We start from the raw sequence: 21,119 nt of genomic DNA on the forward strand, positions 1-21,119 counted from the left end.
AGAGTCAGCCATGGCCACCTAAATGGGGGTGTTCCCGAACAGAAAAAAATTCCTGTTTTTAACCACTTCACATCCAGACCTTGTTTTCCCCTTATGGACCAGAGCGGTTTTGACGTTTTAGCTATGTCCCTAATTAATCAGCCATAACTTTATCCCCACTCACGCCACCCAAATGATCTAAATATCGTTTTTTTCAGGACATACTAGACTTTCATTGGGGAAGGGGGGGGGGGTGTATTTTTTCACATGAAAAAAAATGTTTTCTACACATTTTAAGGGGGGAAATTGCATTATTTCTCAGTCTTACCCATTCCACCTTAACAATAAAAAGTGCTACAGTATATAAAAACCATGCCTCTAGTATTATTCCCCCCAGGATAGATAGCTATATGTGTCCCCAGTATCAGCCCCCCCCCCCAGTATAGCCAGTTGTGTCTTAAATATCAGCCCCTCAGTGTAGCCAGATGTGCCCCCTGTATTTTCCAGCCCCCCCATTATAGAAAAACAGATGTGCACTAGGGATCGGTGCCCCTCAATACAACCAGATGTGTCCCCAGTTTTAAATTTCCCCATTACAACCAGATGTGTCCCCAGTACTAGGGTATGCCCCTCAGGAACTCCAGATGTGCCCCCTGTCATAGACCGACTCAGAGTCAGAAACTCGGTCTCGCTGTCGCTTTGCGCATAGATGCCCATATGTGGATTTGCAGTCTATGAACCAACTAGCCGAGAGGGGCGTCCTGACTCCAAAGGCTTCACCCCACAAGTACAATTCAAAAGCTTGCCACCACCTGTGAGACAGCACAGGACTGTAAATATTTTAGCACACTGCGAACACTGTAAGTTAACCCTTAGCGGTATGCAGGGATCTGCGCCAGATCTGTTTATCTGTGCCCGATTCCAGCATACGAGTTATAAATACAGGATACTCTAGAACACAAGGTAACGTTTTCGAAGGAGTAAGTACGATTGTGTATGTTCAGCAACAGGTCATAACCGCTAAACGATTTTTAAACGTTTAATAACAAAAATGCATTACACACATTTACATACACTAATTAACATATACACACAAAGCTTAAAATAAAAGGGAACAATTGTGAAAAGGTTTACTTAGCCGAAATGCAGTCTGTGTGGGGATATTTCCTTCTGGGAGAATAAATGCAAAGTCCTTGGTTTCAGAATCAGAGGTCTTTAGGTATACTTTGTAATCCGAACTGAGGTTATAGTTTCAAGATGGCTGCTAACCACATGGTCCCCTGGTTAGCAGCAGTAGGTTGAGATGTAATCCAGATGATGTTAAAATGGAGGACTGGGCGGGTTTGTTCCTGCCCCAACTTTTATAGGATCTGAGTTTTGGGCCGGCTTCACCTGGAAAGTAGGGGGGGTTACCTCCTCTGGAGCAGGAGGGGCCGGATTTCTGTACAAGCCTAAAATGACACAGTTTACCAATAACCTGTGCCATTTCTGTCTGGATTGGCAGACAGCAAATCCGAGGGCAGATTCATAACCTGTGGCCGATGTGTGATCCGATGACACCAAATACCGTTAGATTAGCACGTGTGGTCTGCTAGTACGGAGTAGTTGAGTCCCCCTGGCAGCTAACAGGTTAGAAATTGGATTAGTTATTAAGCTGATTTTTAGGAACCCGAAAATATATTTGTCTTTTGTCTGCGATACCCACATCTTGAATTATTAATACCTGAAGTTTGTCTATTGTCTGATCCAGCATTTTAGAGGGAAGTTTAACTGCCTTTGAAGACAATTTCTTGTCACTAAGGAATGACCATTTGCTCTCACATAGGTGTGAAGAGCTGCAAGGAAGTGGGGGGGGGGGTGAGGGACTGCTTTAATTCAGTGTGGGTGGTGGGAAAGCTCTTAAAGAGAATCTGTAACATCAAAACGTCCCCTGGGGGGTACTCACCTCGGGTGGGGGAAGCCTCCGGATCCTAATGAGGCTTCCCACGCCGTCCTCCGTCCCTCAGGGGTCTCGCTGAAGCCCTCCGTACAAGATGATGTCAATATTTACCTTCCCGGCTCTTGCACAGGCGCTCTGACAGCTGTCGGCTCCGAAGTAGGCGGAAATACCCGATCGCCGTCGGGTCCGCTCTACTGCGCAGGCGCAAGTTTCCGGCGCCTGCGCGGTAGGGCGGACCCGACTGAGATCGGGTATTTCCGTCTACTTCTGAGCCGAAAGCAGCCACAGCGCCCCCGCTGGAGCCAGCAAAGGTAGACATTGGATTTACAGTCGGGTCTGTCGCCGGCTGTTCGGAGGGCTGCAGCGAGACCCCCGTGGGACAGAGGATGGCGTGGGAAGCCTCATTAGGATTCCGAGGCTTCCCCCACCCAAGGTGAGTAGCCCCCAGGGGATGTTTTTGATGTTACAGAGTCTCTTTAAGAGAAGAAAAAAATGCACTTCTTGTAGTTTAAACCGAAAGTGACAAACAAAACGGACATTCTGCTCGACAATACAGAAATAGTTGGTGATTACGCACAGCTTTCCGTAGTGTTCATCACACCCCCATTATAAGGTCCACCCCCCACAGTTACCCAGATGTCCCCAGTGAGGATTTTAACTCCCTCCCTCAGATATCCTACCCCGTTATGGATAGTCAGTTATGTTATGCCCCCCTTGCCAGACAGACCCCCTGTGGCCAGATCGCTTAAAAAACGCCGCTGCAAGCAGCCTCTCTCATCTCACCTTGTTCATGTGAATATCCTGCAGCCGGAGCCTCCATTTACCGCTCTGAACTCAGCCCCGTGATGCTGAACATCAGGGTCCCGGCTTGATGACGTCATCAAGCCAGGACCCGGATGTTCAGCATTACGGGGTTGAGTGCAGTCCAGTAAATGGAGGCTCTGGCTGCAGGATATTTGCAGGAACGAGGTGAGGTGAGAGAGACTGCTTTCAGCGAACTCTGGGCATGGAGGGGGAGAGATGAAGGATCACCGCTTTTGGCTATGGTGGTGATCATTTACCTTCGGGAAGGTGTCTCTAATTGGCTTAAAGGGAACATGTTCCCTTTCACCAATTAGTAATGCAGTTGAAAGTGCCCAGGGGAGCGCACGGGAGCGCGCCCGATCATGCACAGCTATGCTAAAAGGAAAAATCATATATCTATGCCCTTGTGGCTTTGATGAAGTCACCACGGACGTAGATATACTGTATGGGTTGAATAAGTAGTTAACATCTATTCATGTGAGTGCACTATCAGTACAGTATAATGCTATACAAGACTTTTAATTTGATGCGCAATATCTAATTGGTCGTGTATTGTTTAGGATATCAATGTAAGATCAAGAAACTGGATTCAATTGGTACTTGTCGTTTAAGGTCAGGGGTGACTTGGAAATATCCACAACACTCTTTCAGACCCTGGTGGTCTATGCATCTGGTGAGTTTCGCTTGATTGGCTGTGGTGGAGGTTTTTCTGTTAAAGTACCCGAAGGGGCAACTGCAGTATGTGCAAACAGTGAAAACATATTGGGCTTAAATCACAAAAGAGTGCTAACTGTTATCACGGCCGTTTTCGCGTGAATTTTCGGATTGCACGCAATCGCGAATTTTCGCGCGAAATGATAACGTTTTCACGCGCAAACGAAAAAACCGATATCAATTTCGTGCAAAAAATCACGTTTACGCGCGAAAACGTTATCGTAATTTGCGATCGCGCGCAAGGCGAAAATTCGCGTGAAAACGGCCGTGCTAACAGTTAGCATTCATTTGTGAATCAAGCCCATTGTGGACTAGAGTTGCGCCTATACTGAACCTTTACTGGTTGAAAATGTGAATTGTCTGTAACAATGCAAACTATGAATGCAATTAAATCTACTGTGATAATGGGTGCCACCACCAGTGTGAGTTTGAAAATGTGCAATTATCTATAACAATGCAATTAATGAATGCAATTAAATTTTGTGTGCTACTGCGCACTTCAACCAGTGTGCATTTGAAAATGTGGAATTGTCTGTGAGGGCCCTTTTCCACTAGAGCGTTTGCGATTGCTTAATCGCAAAACTGCAAACTGCTAGTGATTTTAAAATCGCTACAGTTTGCTTTTTAACATAGGAATCGCGGTAGGTAATTTCCACTACCGCGATTCGTATTTTACTCAATCGCAATCGCGCCGCGGAATGATTTTTGCCGCGATTTTGCTATGCAGTGCATAGCATAGCAAAATTGCAATCGCAAACGTCAGGTAATCGCCGCAAAATGTTGTACATTTGCTGAATCGCAATCGCTAGCATTCAGCGTGAACGCTAGCGACTGCTAGTGGAAAAGGGCCCTAACAATGAAAAAACTTACTGTAATAACATTTTTTGCGCTAATGTGCGCCACAGCCAGTTTGTGCTTGACAATTCGCAACTGTCTATAACAATGCGAATTATGAATGCAATTATATTTCTTTTACTACTGTGTGTCTCAACCAGTGTGGGTTTGACATTTTGCAACTGTCTGTAACAATTTCAGCTCAAGTGGATTAATGTCTAGGGTGCAAGTGGATAAGAAAGAATGGAATTGAGTTTCATTTTATTGGGGCAACAGGCACAATAAAATCAATATTTAAAGGGACTCCGAGCTCTGGCTAAAATAAAAATGTTCACTTACCAGGGGCTTTCTGCAGCCCAGTGCTGGTCGGGACGTCCCACGCCGGCCTCCTGGCTCTTCTCCCCACGGCTGTCCACATAGGGCTGATCGGCGGCTCCCCGGGCGACACTGGCCGAATGTCGGGGCTCCTTCTTCCGCAAACCTCATCAATGACGACGCACGCCGGCCGCCTCGCGTCATCACGGCGGCCGGCGTGACAGCACGGCGCATGCGCGATTAAATCGCCCAGTGTCGCCCGGGGAGCCGCCGGACAGCCCTATATGGACAGCCGTGGGGAGAAGAGCCAGGAGGCCGGCGTGGGACGTCCCGACCAGCACTGGGCTGCAGAAAGCCCCTGGTAAGTGAACATTTTTATTTTAGCCAGAGCTCGGAGTCCCTTTAAGGTGTATTCAAACTGGACTGCCTGTCTTTATCAGTATAGTACTTAATGGAGTAGTTAGTGGAACACAGTATCCAGCAGTGAATAAATGATATGGCTTCACACACACATGCAGTTACAGCCAGTATGGAAAATCTGTAAACAATACACAGACATCACACAGCTCTAGCCTATGTAAAGTGATAAGCTCCCTGACAGTGTTCAGTTCTTATAGTAATGCAACAGTTTAACCCCTAAGGTGACAAGTTTGCAACAGTCATGGGGCCATATGCAATTCACTTTTTCACCTTAGTTTTCTCATAAGGAGATAATTTTTCATCTTCAATTTAACCATTTCTGCTGCCCGGCGGCTGCTCTGCTGCGGTGCTGTGCTTTGGCACGCTCCCGCGCGCGATCGTGGGTGCGCCACCGTGCTGTCCCCCGGCAGCCCTGGGATCAGTGAACAGGAACATGGTTCCTGATAATCGATCCGTGTCCCCAGCAGAAAAACCTAAGTGCTCTTACTAGAGGCTTCAGTCTTTCTGCAAATAACATTGTCCGCATCCTCCTTGTGCTTCCGATGATCAAGAAGCACAAGGAGAAAAAAATCTTGTGGCCAAATAGTAAAACTACATTTACATATTTTTTACATTACAATTTACACATATAATAACATTAAACATTAACTGTTTATTTCCCACACCAAAATATTACCCAAATAAAATTTGTAATGGAAAATGAAATTACAAAAAAACTAAAAAAAAAAACATAAATAGTTACCTAAGGGTCTGAACTTTTTAAATATGCATTTAAAGGGGGTATACTACGAACATTTTTTTAAATTATAAGCTTGTAAATAGTGATGGACGCAAAACAGAAAAAATGCACCTTTATTTCCAAATAAAATATTGGTGCCATACATTGTGATAGGGACAAAATGTAAATGGTGTCATAACCGAGACAAACGGGCAAATAAAATACATAGGTTTTAATTATGGTAGCATGGATTATTTTAAAACTATAATGGACGAAATCTGAGAAATAATGAATTTTTTCCATTTTTTTCTTATTAATACTGTTAAAATGCATTTACATAAAAATAATTCTTAGCAAAATGTACCACCCAAAGAAAGCCTAATTAGTGGCTGAAAAAATAAGATATAGATCAATAAATTGTGTTAAGAAGTGATAAAGTTATTAGCGAATGGATAAGAGGTGAAAATTGCTCTGATGCATAAGGTGGAAAAACCCAGCGGGCTGAAATGGTTAAAATACCTTTCCAGCACTTTGCAATGGAAAAAGTATCAAAAAGTAGGTAAAAAAGTACTATCAAAGTTGTTTTGAGTATTGGTTTGCTTACTGGTGGTTTAAAGTGCTTTTTATTGTCAGCTTTAAAAATATCACCCAATTGCATGTGACCCATGATGTCTGTCTATCCTATTCACACTGCACAAAATCATTTACAGAACTGTTATACAAACTATGTGCCCTGTAGAACACAAAACTATGTTGGCTACCCACTTGACTGCTACATGTTGTGTTCCCCTTATGGACCAGAGAAATGTTCACATTTCAGCGCTCCTCTCATTCAATCGTTAAAACTATATCACTACTTATTACACCTTAATGACATATATCTTGTTTTTTTCACCACAAATTAGGATTTTTATAGGATTTTTTTAGAAATCATTTTTTTTTGTATACATTGTAAAGTGAAAAATGAAAAAAAAAACTGCATTATTTGTAAATGTTCAACCCCTATAGTTTTAAAATAAACAGTGCTACATTGTATTTGCCTATTTGTCCTGGTTATCACAACATTGAAATTATGTTCTTAGTACAATGTATGGTAACAATATTTTATTTGACAATAAAGTTGTATTTTTTCATTTTGTGTTTGCTTTGCTCATCATGCTCTATAAATAATAAGAAGCCCTAATTTGCAAAAATAATAATAATATACCGTAATGACATACATATATAAAAAGTGTTTTTTGTTTTTTTTATAGGTATAGGATTTTTTTTGTGATGCAGTATTTAAATTTACTAGATGTCTTTATCCTTCTTAGAACACTGAATCTCAACAGTTTAAGCTAAAGGGAAAGTGAAAGTGTGTATGTTTGATTGGCTTTGGGAACATATGTTCTCATTCAACAATCAGTGACAGGTGACAGGACCATGCACGCGTGCGCATAGGAAGCAGAAGATGAGTAGCTATACCCCTGAGACTTTAGATGAAGTCTCAGGGGCCATAGATATACTGCCACTCATGCAGTTAGTGGTTAATATGCCCTATCAATGTTTCTGATCTCTCACTGGGGTTGATTCACTATCAAAAATAGCATGAGTAACCTCCTGTTACTCACGCTATTTAATCAGTGTGCCTTAAATTAAAAGAGACTACACGCTACGCCACGCGTAAATACCATCAGTGACAGGAGTGCACACTATGCTGCTGTAGTGCAGCATAGTAAGCGCTAACTTTACGCCCGCTATTTGCCAATAATGGGCGTTCCACTCATCCCACCCTGAGCCTGTTTGGGTCCAGTCACTTTGAAGGATGTGATCCCTGCACTTTGATTGGCCCAATGTCACTTGACAGGCAGCCTTTTAGGCCAATCAAAGTGTGGTTGTTGACTAAAAGATGATGCTGACTGCCATTTGCATCCACTATTTAGGAAAATTAAAGAGAAATAGAATTTGCATAATAATTTGGAACTTGGTGTTAAGTGAAAAATGTAAAAAAAAAATGCATTATTTCTCAATTTTCAACCTCTATAGATTAAAAATAAATAATGCTTCTGCAGAAAAAGGTGACACATTTTATTTGCCTATTTGTCCTGGTTATCACAACCTTGAAATTATGTTCCTAGTAAATTGGATGGTGAGAATATGGTGACTGACATGAATAATCAATCTATGCTGTGCCGACCGGAGAGAGGCTGCTAATGTGCGGGCAGTTTATTTCACATGCTGTAATGAGAAATTCCGCACATAAGAAGCCTCCCTCCAGTCAGCACAGCATGGATTGTTTTATTTATGTCCGCCAGCAAAAAGCCTCTCTTACACAAGCTGGCCAGTGGAGAGGTAGAGAGAGAGACATTTAAGTCAGCTGAGGTGGCCGATAATAACAGCCTAAGCCGACAAAGACAACAGACTGAAAGACAGCTTTTTCCCATCCGCCATAAACTTGATGAACTCTGAATCCTCTCTGAAATAATTAACACTGTGTACAAATTGTTAAAACATCTGTAATACCTGGCATACTTGTATAATTTCTTCTCTTCCTTGTTACTATCACTGTGTTCCCTATATGCACCGTGGGGTTGTCATGAAAAGTAATTTCGTTGTGTTACACAATGACAATAAAGTGAATTGAATTGAATTGAAAGAGGCTTGTATATGGAACCCGACGACCCCTGAAGCCCAACCTGCAAGCGATCCGCCCAACCCTAGCGACGCAGATTCCCTGCTGATTCCACTGTTCTTGCTGCTCTCCCACTTGCCACGTGACGTCACCCAAGCGCCACACATTGTCCCTTCCCCCATTACAACACAGCACGTCGTAAGCTACACAGCTGACACACATGTGCGCAGGCCGACCCAATGATGTCGCCCAAGGGGATCAGTTGCTGATCCCCTTGGGCAACATCTTTAGGGAGTGTGTATAAGCCCTAACTCCTAAAGGGCTTCAGGAAAAAACTTAAACTTTGATAATGTTCCTTTAAGCTTGCTAATAGTGATGGCAAGCCTGAAAACTTTTGCATTTGCTATACTAGAAATGTCTAAAAATCAAAAAGCTCAATAGGAATCCTAGATAAATAGGCTTTGAAGTTGGGGGCAATTCCACCACAGATGAAGATAGGAGGCATCAACTGCATGGCATCTCCAACAAATGAAGAAGTTGGGAAAGTATGCATTTTCAGTTTGGCTAGATAGATGTACCATCTAGCAGTCACCTTGTATTAAATTAACTGCAAGTGTCTCTATTGTGTGTTCCATTTATTTTAAAAGCTTTGAGAACAAAAGCATGACATTTATGGTCAACTTAAAAATAGATTTTATATACAGTATATTTCTTTATGGTTACTGTAGTTCCTTGATTAATAAAAGATAGTCCTGGCATTGTTTTTGAAAACATTCTTAGGATCCCTGTACACTGCAAATCCGTTTTCCAATTCTGATTCCAATTCTGTTTCAGATTCCGATTTTCCCTGAATACATTCAACAGAAAAACGAATCAAAAAACGCAGCATGCAGTAAAGATTAAAAATCGGAATCGGATGTAAAAACCGATTAAAAAGCGGAATCTGAATCGGAAATGCATGCAGTGTGCAAGAGGCCTTACTCTGAAGCATTTCTTCCCAAAACTGCACAGTATTGTGTATGTGTGGTATATCTATAGTCATGCTTTATTTGTTCATTCTTTATTTGTGTCTATTCCTCTATCTTTTAAAGAGAACCTAAAGTAAGAGGAATATGGAGGCGAACATCATCATGTCTCTAATACTTTAAGTCACTGAGCCAGAATGAGCATGCAGATCAGAAGCACAGGGCACCCTATTGGTGTACAAAAAAACAATGAGAGTCTTGCTTTAACAGGGAAAATTCTCATTAGTTCATGATGGTCCAATGAGAATCCTCCACTCTAGCATGTCCATCGCAAATGCACTTATCGTGCTATTTCTGCATCTGCTGCAATTGTTTAAAAGAGAATGAAGATGTCAGTCTCATTATTCCTCTCACTTCAGGTTCCGTTTAATATATTTTTCTTACACCAAAAAACAATTAGTTTGAACTTTACATGTCACCACCCACTAACCTTTGGGTAATGTAGATATATCCTCTTCTACATCTTGGAAGGGATGTTGGGCAAGAAAGGCTTGAGCAGACTCCAGTATGGAGTATATATATGGACCTCTTGCTTTCACCTCCTCCATAAACAACTAAATACATGCAAATAATAAATCAATATACATAGAATTCAAACATATTAAAACACTCTTTGTACATATGGTATATTCATGTGAAAAAGTAAGACACTCCATGAACAATTTTTTCATATCAATTTATACAAACAACAAAACATTGAAACCCATTTGACAGTGTAGGCAAAATGATAACAGCAGCTCACCCAAAGAGAGGTAAACAAAGTACAAATGCATCTGAGGTTCATCTAGTAAATACAGAAAAAATGAATTCCACATATATCGTGGGGTATGCCTAAGAGATCACATCATAACTATTATACTTCAGTATACTTCAGTATTTCTTTGTTTTATTTTTTATACACTTTGCGATAGTGGTTTGCACAATGTGCTTTAGACTTGTTTAGTATTAAATAGTTATAAACACTTCAATTACAGCTACAGATTTATTTGAGCAATATAAATTGTCAAGTGACAGGTCTTTACAATTTTCCATAAGCTGATGCTCAGATCTAGAACTGTAGAAACAGTATTGGGGTTATATAGGGTATAGTGTGTGTGGGCTTTGATAGTTACTTTTTCCTGTATTAGCCCATTCATGTTATTTCCACAAGTTTGTGCATAAGCTCTACTCTTTTCTCAGGCAAATGACAAACCTTTATTTGCTTTCTTAATAGATTTTTTCTATTTTAGACAACTTTTTTAAGTAACTGTGTTTTCTAGTTCCCGCCTAATCCAATAACAGTCCTATTAACATGAATTATAAATTGATTGCAATACCTCACCATCAATCCACTAACATTTGCCTTAAAGACATCCAACAATATCTCACATTTTCTTGTAGATAGGTTGCCTAAAAGTTTCTGAGCTACACTGCAAAATCTGGACAGGTTGAAAAAATAAAGATATACACTCACCTAAAGGATTATTAGGAAAACCTGTTCAATTTCTCATTAATGCAATTATCTAATTAACCAATCACATGGCAGTTGCTTCAATGCATTTAGAGGTATAGTCCTAGTCAAGACAATCTCCTGAACTCCAAACTGAATGTCAGAATGGGAAAGAAAGGTGATTTAAAGAGACACTGAAGCGAAAAAAAAATATGATATAGTGAATTGGTTGTGTACTATGAATAATTACTAGAAGATTAGCAGCAAAGAAAATATTCTCATACTTTTATTTTCAGGTATATAGGGCTTGATTCACAAAGCGGTGCAAAGTGTTTGCACGCCTGTGAAAAGCCCCTTATCACGCCTAAACTCACTTTAGGCATGATAAGAAGAAACTTGCGCGAATTTTCCGCGTGCAAAGTTTTGCGCGCGCGCCCGCGCGATTGCGCGCGAAGCACACCGCGCTTCGCGCGCAGCGCCCATTGAACCCTATGGGACTTTGCGCGCGCGCCTGTGCGTTTGCAGCTTCGTGCGAAGAGCAGCAAAAATCGGTGATAACTCAGCTTTGCACGGCTTATCACGCCTAAAGTCTTTTAGGCGTGATAACTGAGTTATCACCGCTTTGTGAATCAAGCCCAAAGTGTTTTTTCTAACATTGCATCATTCTATAATATGTGCACATTACACAACACTCAGCATTCAAAATGAGTCTTTCAGAGCAGTCTGTGAAGTAATGACCTCTCCTCTAGCAGAGGAAAAGTAAATAGTCATGGAACAGTTGAGATAATTAAAGTCAGATAACAGCCCTCTCCACGACTAACTTAGTCGGAGAGCTTAATGGCTTGTTTGCATAGAGATAACAACTGGAGTTTCTCAACTCTTCCTGTACTGGAAACAATTACACTGATGTATTTGATCTTAATGTTTTATTTCTTAGCTGTGCTACACATACAAATCATAATATCATCATTTTTTTTCGCTTCAGTGTCTCTTTAAGCTATTTTGAGTGTGGCATGGTTGTTGGTGCCAGATGGGCCGGTCTGAGTATTTCACAATCTGCTCAGTTACTGGGATTTTCATGCACATCCATTTCTAGGGTTTAGAAAGAATGGTGTGAAAAGGGAAGAACATCCAGTATGCGACAGTCGTGTGGGTGAAAATGCCTTGTTGATGCTAGAGGTCAGAGGAAAATTGGCCGACTGGTTCAAGCTGATAGAAGAGCAGCTTTGACTGAAATAACCACTCATTACAACCGAGGTATGCAGCAAAGCATTTGTGAAGCCACAACATGCACAACCTTGAGTCGGATGGGCTACAACAGCAGAAGACCCCACTGGGTACCACTCATCTCCACTACAAATAGAAAAAAGAGGCTACAATTTGCATGAGCTCACCAAAATTGGACAGTTAAAGACTGAAAAAAATGTTGTCTGATGGACTGAGTCTCGATAGAGTCAGAATTTGGCGTAAACAGAATGAGAACATGGATCCATCATGCCTTGTTACCACTGTGCAAAGGCTGGTGGTGGTGGTGGTGTAATGGTGTGGGGGTGTTTTCTTGATCTTGACACACTTTAGGCCCCATAGTGCCAACTGGGCATTGTTTAAATGCCATGGGATACCTGAGCATTGTTTCTGACCATGTCCATCCCTTCATGACCACCAAGTACCCATCCTCTGATGGCTACTTCCAGCAGGATAATGCACCATGTCACAAAACTGGGCATTGTTTAAATGCCATGGGATACCTGAGCATTGTTTCTGACCATGTCCATCCCTTCATGACCACCAAGTACCCATCCTCTGATGGCTACTTCCAGCAGGATAATGCACCATGTCACAAAGCTTGAATCATTTCAAATTGGTTTCTTGAACATGACAATGTGTTCACTGTAATTAAATGGCCCCACAGTTACCAGATCTCAACCCAATAGATCATCTTTGGGATGTGATGAAACGGGAGCTTCGTGTCCTGGATGTGCATCCCACAAATCTCCATCAACTGCAAGATGCTATCTTATAAATATGGGTCAACATTTCTAAAGAATGCTTTCAGCACCTTGTTGAATCAATGCCACGTAGAATTAAGGCAGTTCTGAAGGCGAAAGGGGGTCAGTATTAGTAGTATGGTGTTCCTAATAATCCTTTAGGTGAGTGTAATTATAAAGAGTAATATTTAGGTATAACATGACTGCAGCATGATCAAAATGAAGATTTTTGAGAACCTTTGACCGAGAAACCTTGTGATTCATATTTGCTGACATTAAAGTGGAATGAAACCCAGCATTTCTTCTTTGCTCTAAAAAATTATTTACAGCATATTATATACAGCCAGCATTTTTTTTCACTAGAACAGCATTCAAAGGGTTACACACAGGGCTGGAAAGTTCAGTGCAGAGAAATGTGGACGCATCCAAAGTGTAGATAATGTTATCTTGTGTTTACTTAATTGTATCAAGTGAGGAATGTGACACATTCCCTGACTGTGGAGAAGCTCCTGGATACAGACAGAAACTCAAAGCATTTCTGCCTTCAATACATAATGAATAAAACCAGTTATGAATAAAATGCAAAGTCAGCTCACAAAGCAAAAAAACTGTACTTTTGGGAACGTGTAATTTCTAAATGAATAACAATATCTATGCACAAATGCAAATATGATAACTGTATGGCATATAAAAAGTTGGAAAACATGTTTTTATTAAATATTATGTCTGTGTTTTATACCGCTTTCATCATCATATTCAATTCTTAAAAATTAGCTTTGCATATCCCTACCCAGACTTGTTTCACCTATTGTGGTCTTGTCCAACCATTCAGAAATTTTGGCTCAAGGCGCGTGATATGTGTCTTAATTTAACGGCAGTAAAGAGAAGTAATACTCCTTGGGATGCCCTCTTCCACGTCATAGACCCCACTGTAAATGATAATGAGTTACCATTAAAACCTTTAGAGCATATGGTCTTTTTAGCAGCCAAAAAATGTATTCTATCCCAATGGGTCTACTCCTCTCCTCCAACATTCAGAAATTTAATTGAAATTATGAGTAAACTAATGTACATCAATAAGTTTGATGCGGAACAGTGTAAATCTAAAAACACAGCTAAATTTTTTAAGTTATGGACTCCATTTATTAGAAAATATGTTCCCAAAACCGATCTGATGTCCCTTATGGAACCATTCAAATATACAAAATGGTATCTCACTAGACATATTGCGGGTACACTGGGATCTCTGAATGTGGGACTATAAGATCTTTTTCATTTCCCCTCTCCCATATATTAAAATGAAGAGCAATATCAAAACCCTTTGAGACACCCTCCAGATGCTACCTCTGAAGACTGCTTTACCTCTATTCTCTTAAAACTGGATAACTATTTCGTGTGGATTGGACGGATGGATTGGAATAGACAATTCATAAATGATTAGTTTTCTATAAAAAACAAGATGCGACGAGTAATGTTATGTTTTATGTTGTTGTTTGTTAGGATTAGTATATTATACAGTCGTTGCTAAACGTACAAGTTTAGGCATATTCCCTCCGGGGAGGGAAATGTCAGTTATTTAAATGGCTCATATATATACCTGAATGAGGACCCATAGCAGACCAAAAACCATAACAAAATGGCAACGACTATTTTTGCTACTGTTTAGCTCAAGTAAAAAAAAAAAAAAAGAAAGGAGAGAAAAAAACAAATTATACATGGAGTAACTCGTTTACTAAAGTCTGAGACGTAAAATATCCTATGTATTATAATGTTCCTTATGATATGTGGCAAATCTTATCATATGTATAATGTCTTATATTTATATTGTAACTTTGTATTTTAAAACTCTCTCTCAATAAAAATTATTTAAAAAAAAAAATTAGCTTTGTTCAAAAATAAAAAGTATAACATTTTTGGCAAAGTAAGAAAAGCAAAAATAAATACATAAATTAAACAGTTAAACAATTCTCTAACTCAAAAGGCTCCTTCACCCATTTTGTTGTTGATTGATCTATGAAGTCAAATGTCATATATTTATCTGAAATCTCCTCCTATTATAAGATCTGCAGACAAAAATTGTTTGTTTTAGTCCTCTTTCACACCAAGACGTTGCCCCCGCGCACAGCGACCCAAGTGAGGACTCACTCTCTCTGGAAGTGAGGGAGGCAGACGTTCGGCACCTCCTGTCCACGCTAAATGCCAGGAAAGCCTCAGGACCTGGCGGCGTGTCCCCAGCCTGCCTCAAAACCTGTTCGGAACAACTTGCCCCAACTTGCCCCCATCCTCTCTGCCATCTTCAGTAGGTCACTGTGAGAAAACGCGGAAAAGCCGCCGCAAGTATTCAGAGTAAGGCGGCTGATTCCGCGTTCAACATGACTGTTTGCGCGCATGGGCCTGCATCCACAAGCCTGACGGAGTGCGGAGAAACTGCCGCAGGCCCAGTGAACTTGCTGGCGGATTCCGCGTCCGACGTGGAGGTTTGCACGCATGAGCTTGCCACCAGCAGTATGGCCGACCGTGGAGGAACCGCCGCATGCTCTGACAGCGGTGTGGTCGGCTCCGCGTTCAAACCAACAGATACATTACAACACATGTCTGGTGTGGCTGGGACTGATAGTCCACACAGGTTCAGAATGACGCACGCGCGCGCTGAGAGGCAGAGCCTTTATAACAGTCAGAAGGGTGTCAGCTGATCCAGCCGATCAGCTGACAATTCTATCAGGTTTCATTGGTTCAGCACTTAGGGGAGACGCTGGAGAGCGCTGGTGTATATATACTGGGTGCTGGTCATTTCTCTGGTGTCTGGCGTTGTGATCACTACGTGGTAGCACTCAGACCTTGTCAGTATCTGTGATATTTTCTGTGTTATACTTCAGACTAGTTCCAGGGTGTTGATGATCAAGGAACTCACACCCAAGATTAGGGAACTGTATTACCATTCTGTTATACTTCAGACTAGTTCCAGGGTGTTGATGACCAAGGAACTCACACCCAAGACTAGGGAACTGTATTATCACTCTGTTATATATCAGACTAGTTCCAGGGTGTTGATGATCACGGAGTTCACACCCAAGACTAGGCATTGTTGATTATTTGTTATGACCTTCGGCTTTCCTGACTACTCTTCTGATCTCTGATTAGGTACTTCGATATATCTGATTCTCTGTTACTGAACTCTGCTTGTCTTAGGATTCCGCATCTGTCTCCTGTCTCTGTTCCTGATCTGTCTGTCTGTTGCCGACCCGGCTTGTCCGACCTCGAGAGCTATCTCCTCAGTTTAGAGATAGCTCACAGATCTGCGAGTGACATCCTTCCTTGGTGTCACTCACACCCTGTCCTTCCTCCTCTTAGTCTGACCCCTCCCTCGGGAGAGGCTCAAGCTTGCAGAAGGAACGTGTTTCTGTACAGTACTCCTTACTATTGGGTACCTGCTCCTCAGGTGCATTACTCAAAGTATTCCTGTTACACCAAACACTCTCATTACTCAGGTGTCCAGAGGTTAGAGATATATCTGATTATCGGTGATACTGCAGATCATCAATAATCGGGTATATATCTGTATTCTCGGTAATACTGCAGATCACCGGTAATCAGATCCTCTCTGTGTTACACCGATCGTTACAGTCACTGACAGAGGGCAGAGTCCCGGCGTGCTTCAATAGGTCCACCATCATTCCAGTTCCCAAGAAACAAGTCATCTCAACAACTGCAGGCCTGTAGCCCTGACGTCCGTCATCATGAAGTCCCTAGAGAGACTGGTCTTATCCACCCTCAAGCTATCCACCTTGCCCCTACTAGACCCACTCCAGTTCGCCTACAGGGCAAATAGGTCCACTGATGATGCTCTAAACATCTGTTTGGGATACATCTACAACCATCTAGACAGGAGGGATGCGTATGCCAGAGTACTGCTACTAGACTTTAGCTCGGCATTTAACACCATATGCCCACGCACCCTCCAGAATGTCCTGACCACACTGGGGGTCCACTCCACCCTACGGCTATGGATCACTGACTTTCTCACTAACAGATCCCAAGTTGTCAGGCTGGGGGACATCTACTCACGAGAAGAGATAACAAACACAGGGGCACCCCAGGGCTGCGTCCTGTCCCCACTGCTCTTCTCCCTTTACACAAATGATTGCAGATCCACGGCAGACTCTGTCAAAGTCATAAAATTTGCGGATGACACCACCATTGTTGGCCTCGTCACCATGGACAACATCCGGGAGTACCAGCAGCAGGTGGAAAGACTATGCCACTGGTGTAAAGAGAACAGCCTGGTGCTCAACACGGCCAAAACCGTCAAACTTATAATTGACTTTAGGAAGTCGGCACCTTCCCCACCTCCCATCTACATCGATGGCACTGAGGTGGCCAGAGTGCCCTGCGCTCGCCTGCTGGGCACCACCATCTCCAGCGATCTCAGTTGGAGAGTCAATATCACGTCAACCCAACGGAAAGCTCAGCAGGGACTCTTCTTCCTCCGCCAACTGCGGAAGTTCGGCATGGCTCAGGAGATTCTAACACGCTTTTACACTGCCACCACTGAATCGATCCTCTGCTCCGCCATCTTGGTCTGGTATGTGGGAGCCACCGCCAGTGACAGACACAAATTACAAAGGATCATTAGGTCGGCGGAGAGGATCATTGGGAGACCTCTGCCCCCACTTGACCACCTGTATAACACAAGACTGCGAGCCAGGGCATTGAGGATTGCAAGTGACCTCTCTCACCCAGGCCACTGTTTTTTCTCCCCACTTCCACTGGGTCGGAGACTTTGGGCCATCCCCACCAAGACCACCAGACACAAGAACTCTTTCTTACCGATGGCCGTTAGCCTCCTGAACTCCCTTAACATTCTACCACCCTCTATCAGCACCCTACCACCTGCATAGGCGCGGCAGACTTTCAGCTGTGTATATCTAATTATTGATTGCAAAGATGTGGAGCCGGCACCATCCAATAGTATCATGCTCTTTTATTGTAAATACATAGCAATCACAGAATGACGTTTCGGGGCTCAGCCCCTTTCTCAAGTTGGTGACAGCTTAACTACATTTAAATAGTGTATACAATATATACCCCCACCCAGGTTCAAACTCACCAATCCTAGGCTGGATACAATCTCGGACCTGATAGAGAACAGGTATATTCTGGGGAGCAAATGGTACAATGAGACGCCTACCTGTGTTTACGTATCAGCCAGGAACGGATTCGCCCGCGCGCCGCCATGGACGCCACCTACTGAGCACCCCCCCATCCCCAGAAGGCAAGGGGAACGTACGCATTGGCCCGCCGCGGCCGGCGGCGTCACGTGGTCAAATGACCATGAAGCAGGAAGAGGCATGACGTGCAGCCAGCGTGAAGCGCAGATGGTAAAGCGCACGTCGGAACGTCAGTCTCCTCCTGAAAGCTTTGTTTATACTAATTGTATTTTCCAAAAACATGCCAAGATTTGGCTTAGATACATAGATGATGTGTTTTGCGTTCGACCCTAGATGAGTTTGTATCTCATTTACATCATCAGTGTGAAGCTATCAGACTTACAGTCCAATGTGATGAGGCCAGAATTAGTTTTCTAGACACTATGGTTTTTTTGAAAGATGGAAAATTGCACACAGATTTATATGTGAAACCAACCGATCGCAATGCTGTCTTAACATATGACAGCTTCCATCCGGCTAGGACTAGACAAGCTATTCCCAAGAGTCAATTGTTATGCATTGGTAGCATAGTGGGGGATGAGGTTGTGAGAGAAACCAGATTTACTGAGATGGCCAATAAATTTTTGGCAAGACAGTATCCCACACATCTTATTGACAGTGCACGCAGGGAGGCGTGTGAGCAGCCTGTCCGCCCGAAAGGGAGGAGGGTCAGTGACAATCGTCTGCCTTTTGTATCACATTATAATGTATGGTCAAACCATATTGGTAAAAGTATTAAAAAACATTGGCATATATTGTCTGACTCTTTTCCTTCTATAGGTGAATTTCAGAGAGCGCCACTTCTTTCATACAAGCGAGCTCCTACTCTGCGTGACAGACTGGTACACGCGGAGATGAGGACCTTAGTACGACCACCTGACAACTCGGGCAGGACAGGTACGTTCCCATGCCTTAACTGTGTGCACTGTCACTCTGTCATTAGAAGTCCCACTTTTTCTCATCCACACACGGGGAAAAGATACCCCATACGTGGTTGCTTTAATTGCGATTCCCAATATGTAATATATTTACTTAAGTTCCCTTGTGGACTGATTTATATTGGCCAGACTACTAATAAGTTTAATGTCAGGCTGTCTGCGCACAAGTCTGCAATCCGCAATCGACTGATTGATCAGTCAGTGGCGGCACATTTTTCTCAGTGTGGACATCAGGTCAGTCAACTGCGCTGTCAGATTATTGAGGGAATTCCTCCCATGAGAAGAGGAGGCAGTAGATTGAAAAGACTTCTATATCGAGAGGCTTTTTGGATTAAAACCCTTGACTGTTTAGAGCCTAGGGGCCTAAACAGAGAGTACGATTTGACGCCGCTGCTGTGACCTGCTGTCCGTCTATTTATATGTGCTGTCATTTTACGTGACTATATATATATATATATATATATATATATATATATATATATATATATATATATATATATATATATATTTAACTTCATCTATTTACAAGCAGAGGTTGCGTGCTTGTGCCCAGGCATCCTGCCGTGTAGTTTCATCTATGCATACATTACTTTGTAACTATATGAGTTGTGACACTATATGTGTCTGTATCTCTTTGTATTCTCCACTCAGGTCCTGGACTCTAGATATGGCATGCTGTTGTGTTTACGTGCTGGCTGGGGGGAGGATCCCGCTCTCTGGGTGGCTGTCCCCATGGCTATGCTGTGGTGGGCGGTGTAGAGCGGGAGGAGACTGACGTTTCAGCGTGCGCTTTACCATCTGCGCTTCACGCTGGCTGCACGCAGGGGCGTCTCACCCACCAGGCAAGTATAGGCGGTTGCCTGGGGCGCCATGAGGTGGTGAGGCGCCATGAGGTGGTGAGGCGCATTCCCCCACCGCTGCTACTGTGACCATGTTTTTTTTTTTTTTATATTATATTACCTCCCGACTCAGTCCCCGGTGCTCGGCACGCTACCATGTGCTCAGCAGTGCCTCCACCTCCACTTCTCCACAGCCAATAGAGCAATCAATACTGCTCTTCTCTGCCAGGCTCCTTCTTTAAAGCCGCGCCCCTTCTTTTCAGTAGCCACACAGGTAAAGTGTTTACCTCATGTGGCCCAGCCTTTAACTCCGCCCCACACCAGTCAAACCAGGAGCCAGCGGCCAGCCAGCTTATGCCCCCGACAGTCTGAGCCCCCACCTGTGTCACTGGCTGCACACAGAAACTGGAGCGAGACAGCCAGGGGACAGATGCAGTCACAGAGAGAAGAATGTGATGTGTCCGTGTTGGAGCCCCGCCCCCGCACAAGACAGCAACACAGCCCGGGAGAAGGGAAGTTTCTGCTCCAGAGTAGTGATGGGAATTCCGGCTCATTTCAGAGAATCGACTCTTCTGAATCGGCTCCCATTAAGAGCCGGCTCTGAATCGGCTCTTCATTAAATATCACTAAACACCACTCATAATCGGAATAAAAGCCCCGCCCCCGTCTCTATGACAATTCCAGACTGCTTCTTTGACTGGGGCAATCCCTCCTGCTACTGCTCTGCTCCGCCCCATACACTCCTACAAGCTGCAAGAGGAGGACTACATCTACCAACATGCCTCAGCGCCCTTTATTGCAGAGCAAAGCAGAGCTCTGTGGGGGGGCTGAGGCATCGACTCTTTCAAAACTGAGAACCGGCTCTTGTCGTTCGCAGCAAAGAATCGCGAACGACCTATCACTACTCCAGAGATGATAAGCTGCATGCACAGGCAGAAGAGAAGGTATGCAGGCAGGCTGCTAAGAACACTTCCTGTCCTGTGTGCAGACTCCCAGTACTGTTATAACTGCTAGAATGTGCCCTGCTCTTTTGATACTAGAGTTTTCTTTGAAAGCTGGTTAGGCTGTAGGCTGGTAAAGCTGTAAACCTGTGCTTTAGTGCTGTGCTGTCTCTCCCTCTCCCCTCTCTGTTCCTCTGCCCCCTCTTCCATCTTATGCTGTCTCTACCCCTCTCTGTTCCTCTGCACTCTCTTCCATCTTATGCTGTCTCTCCCTCTCCCCTCTGTTTCTCTGCACCCTCTTCCATCTTATGCCGTCTATCCCTCCCCCTCTCTGTTCCTCTACCCCCCTCTTACATCTTATGCTGCCTCTCCCTCTCTACTCTTTCCCTCTGCTCGGATTACGTGTATTTTCTGGTGA

The 21,119-nt window shown here is 43.2% G+C and overlaps 1 protein-coding gene across 3 annotated transcripts in view; it reads right to left on the bottom strand.

Annotated features, from left to right (window-relative positions):
• Positions 1 to 21,119, bottom strand: part of DRP2 (dystrophin related protein 2) — a 697,048-nt gene that overhangs the window by 558,298 nt on the left and 117,631 nt on the right. For all 3 annotated transcript variants that reach the window (XM_068248074.1, XM_068248073.1, XM_068248072.1), the window contains exon 4: positions 9,790 to 9,913. In XM_068248074.1, coding sequence (XP_068104175.1) covers positions 9,790 to 9,913 — 124 coding nt within the window. The remainder of the gene's footprint in view (positions 1 to 9,789; positions 9,914 to 21,119) is intronic.

Source organism: Hyperolius riggenbachi, chromosome 8 (genome assembly GCF_040937935.1).
Source record: "Hyperolius riggenbachi isolate aHypRig1 chromosome 8, aHypRig1.pri, whole genome shotgun sequence".
Classification (NCBI taxonomy): Eukaryota; Metazoa; Chordata; class Amphibia; order Anura; family Hyperoliidae; genus Hyperolius; species Hyperolius riggenbachi.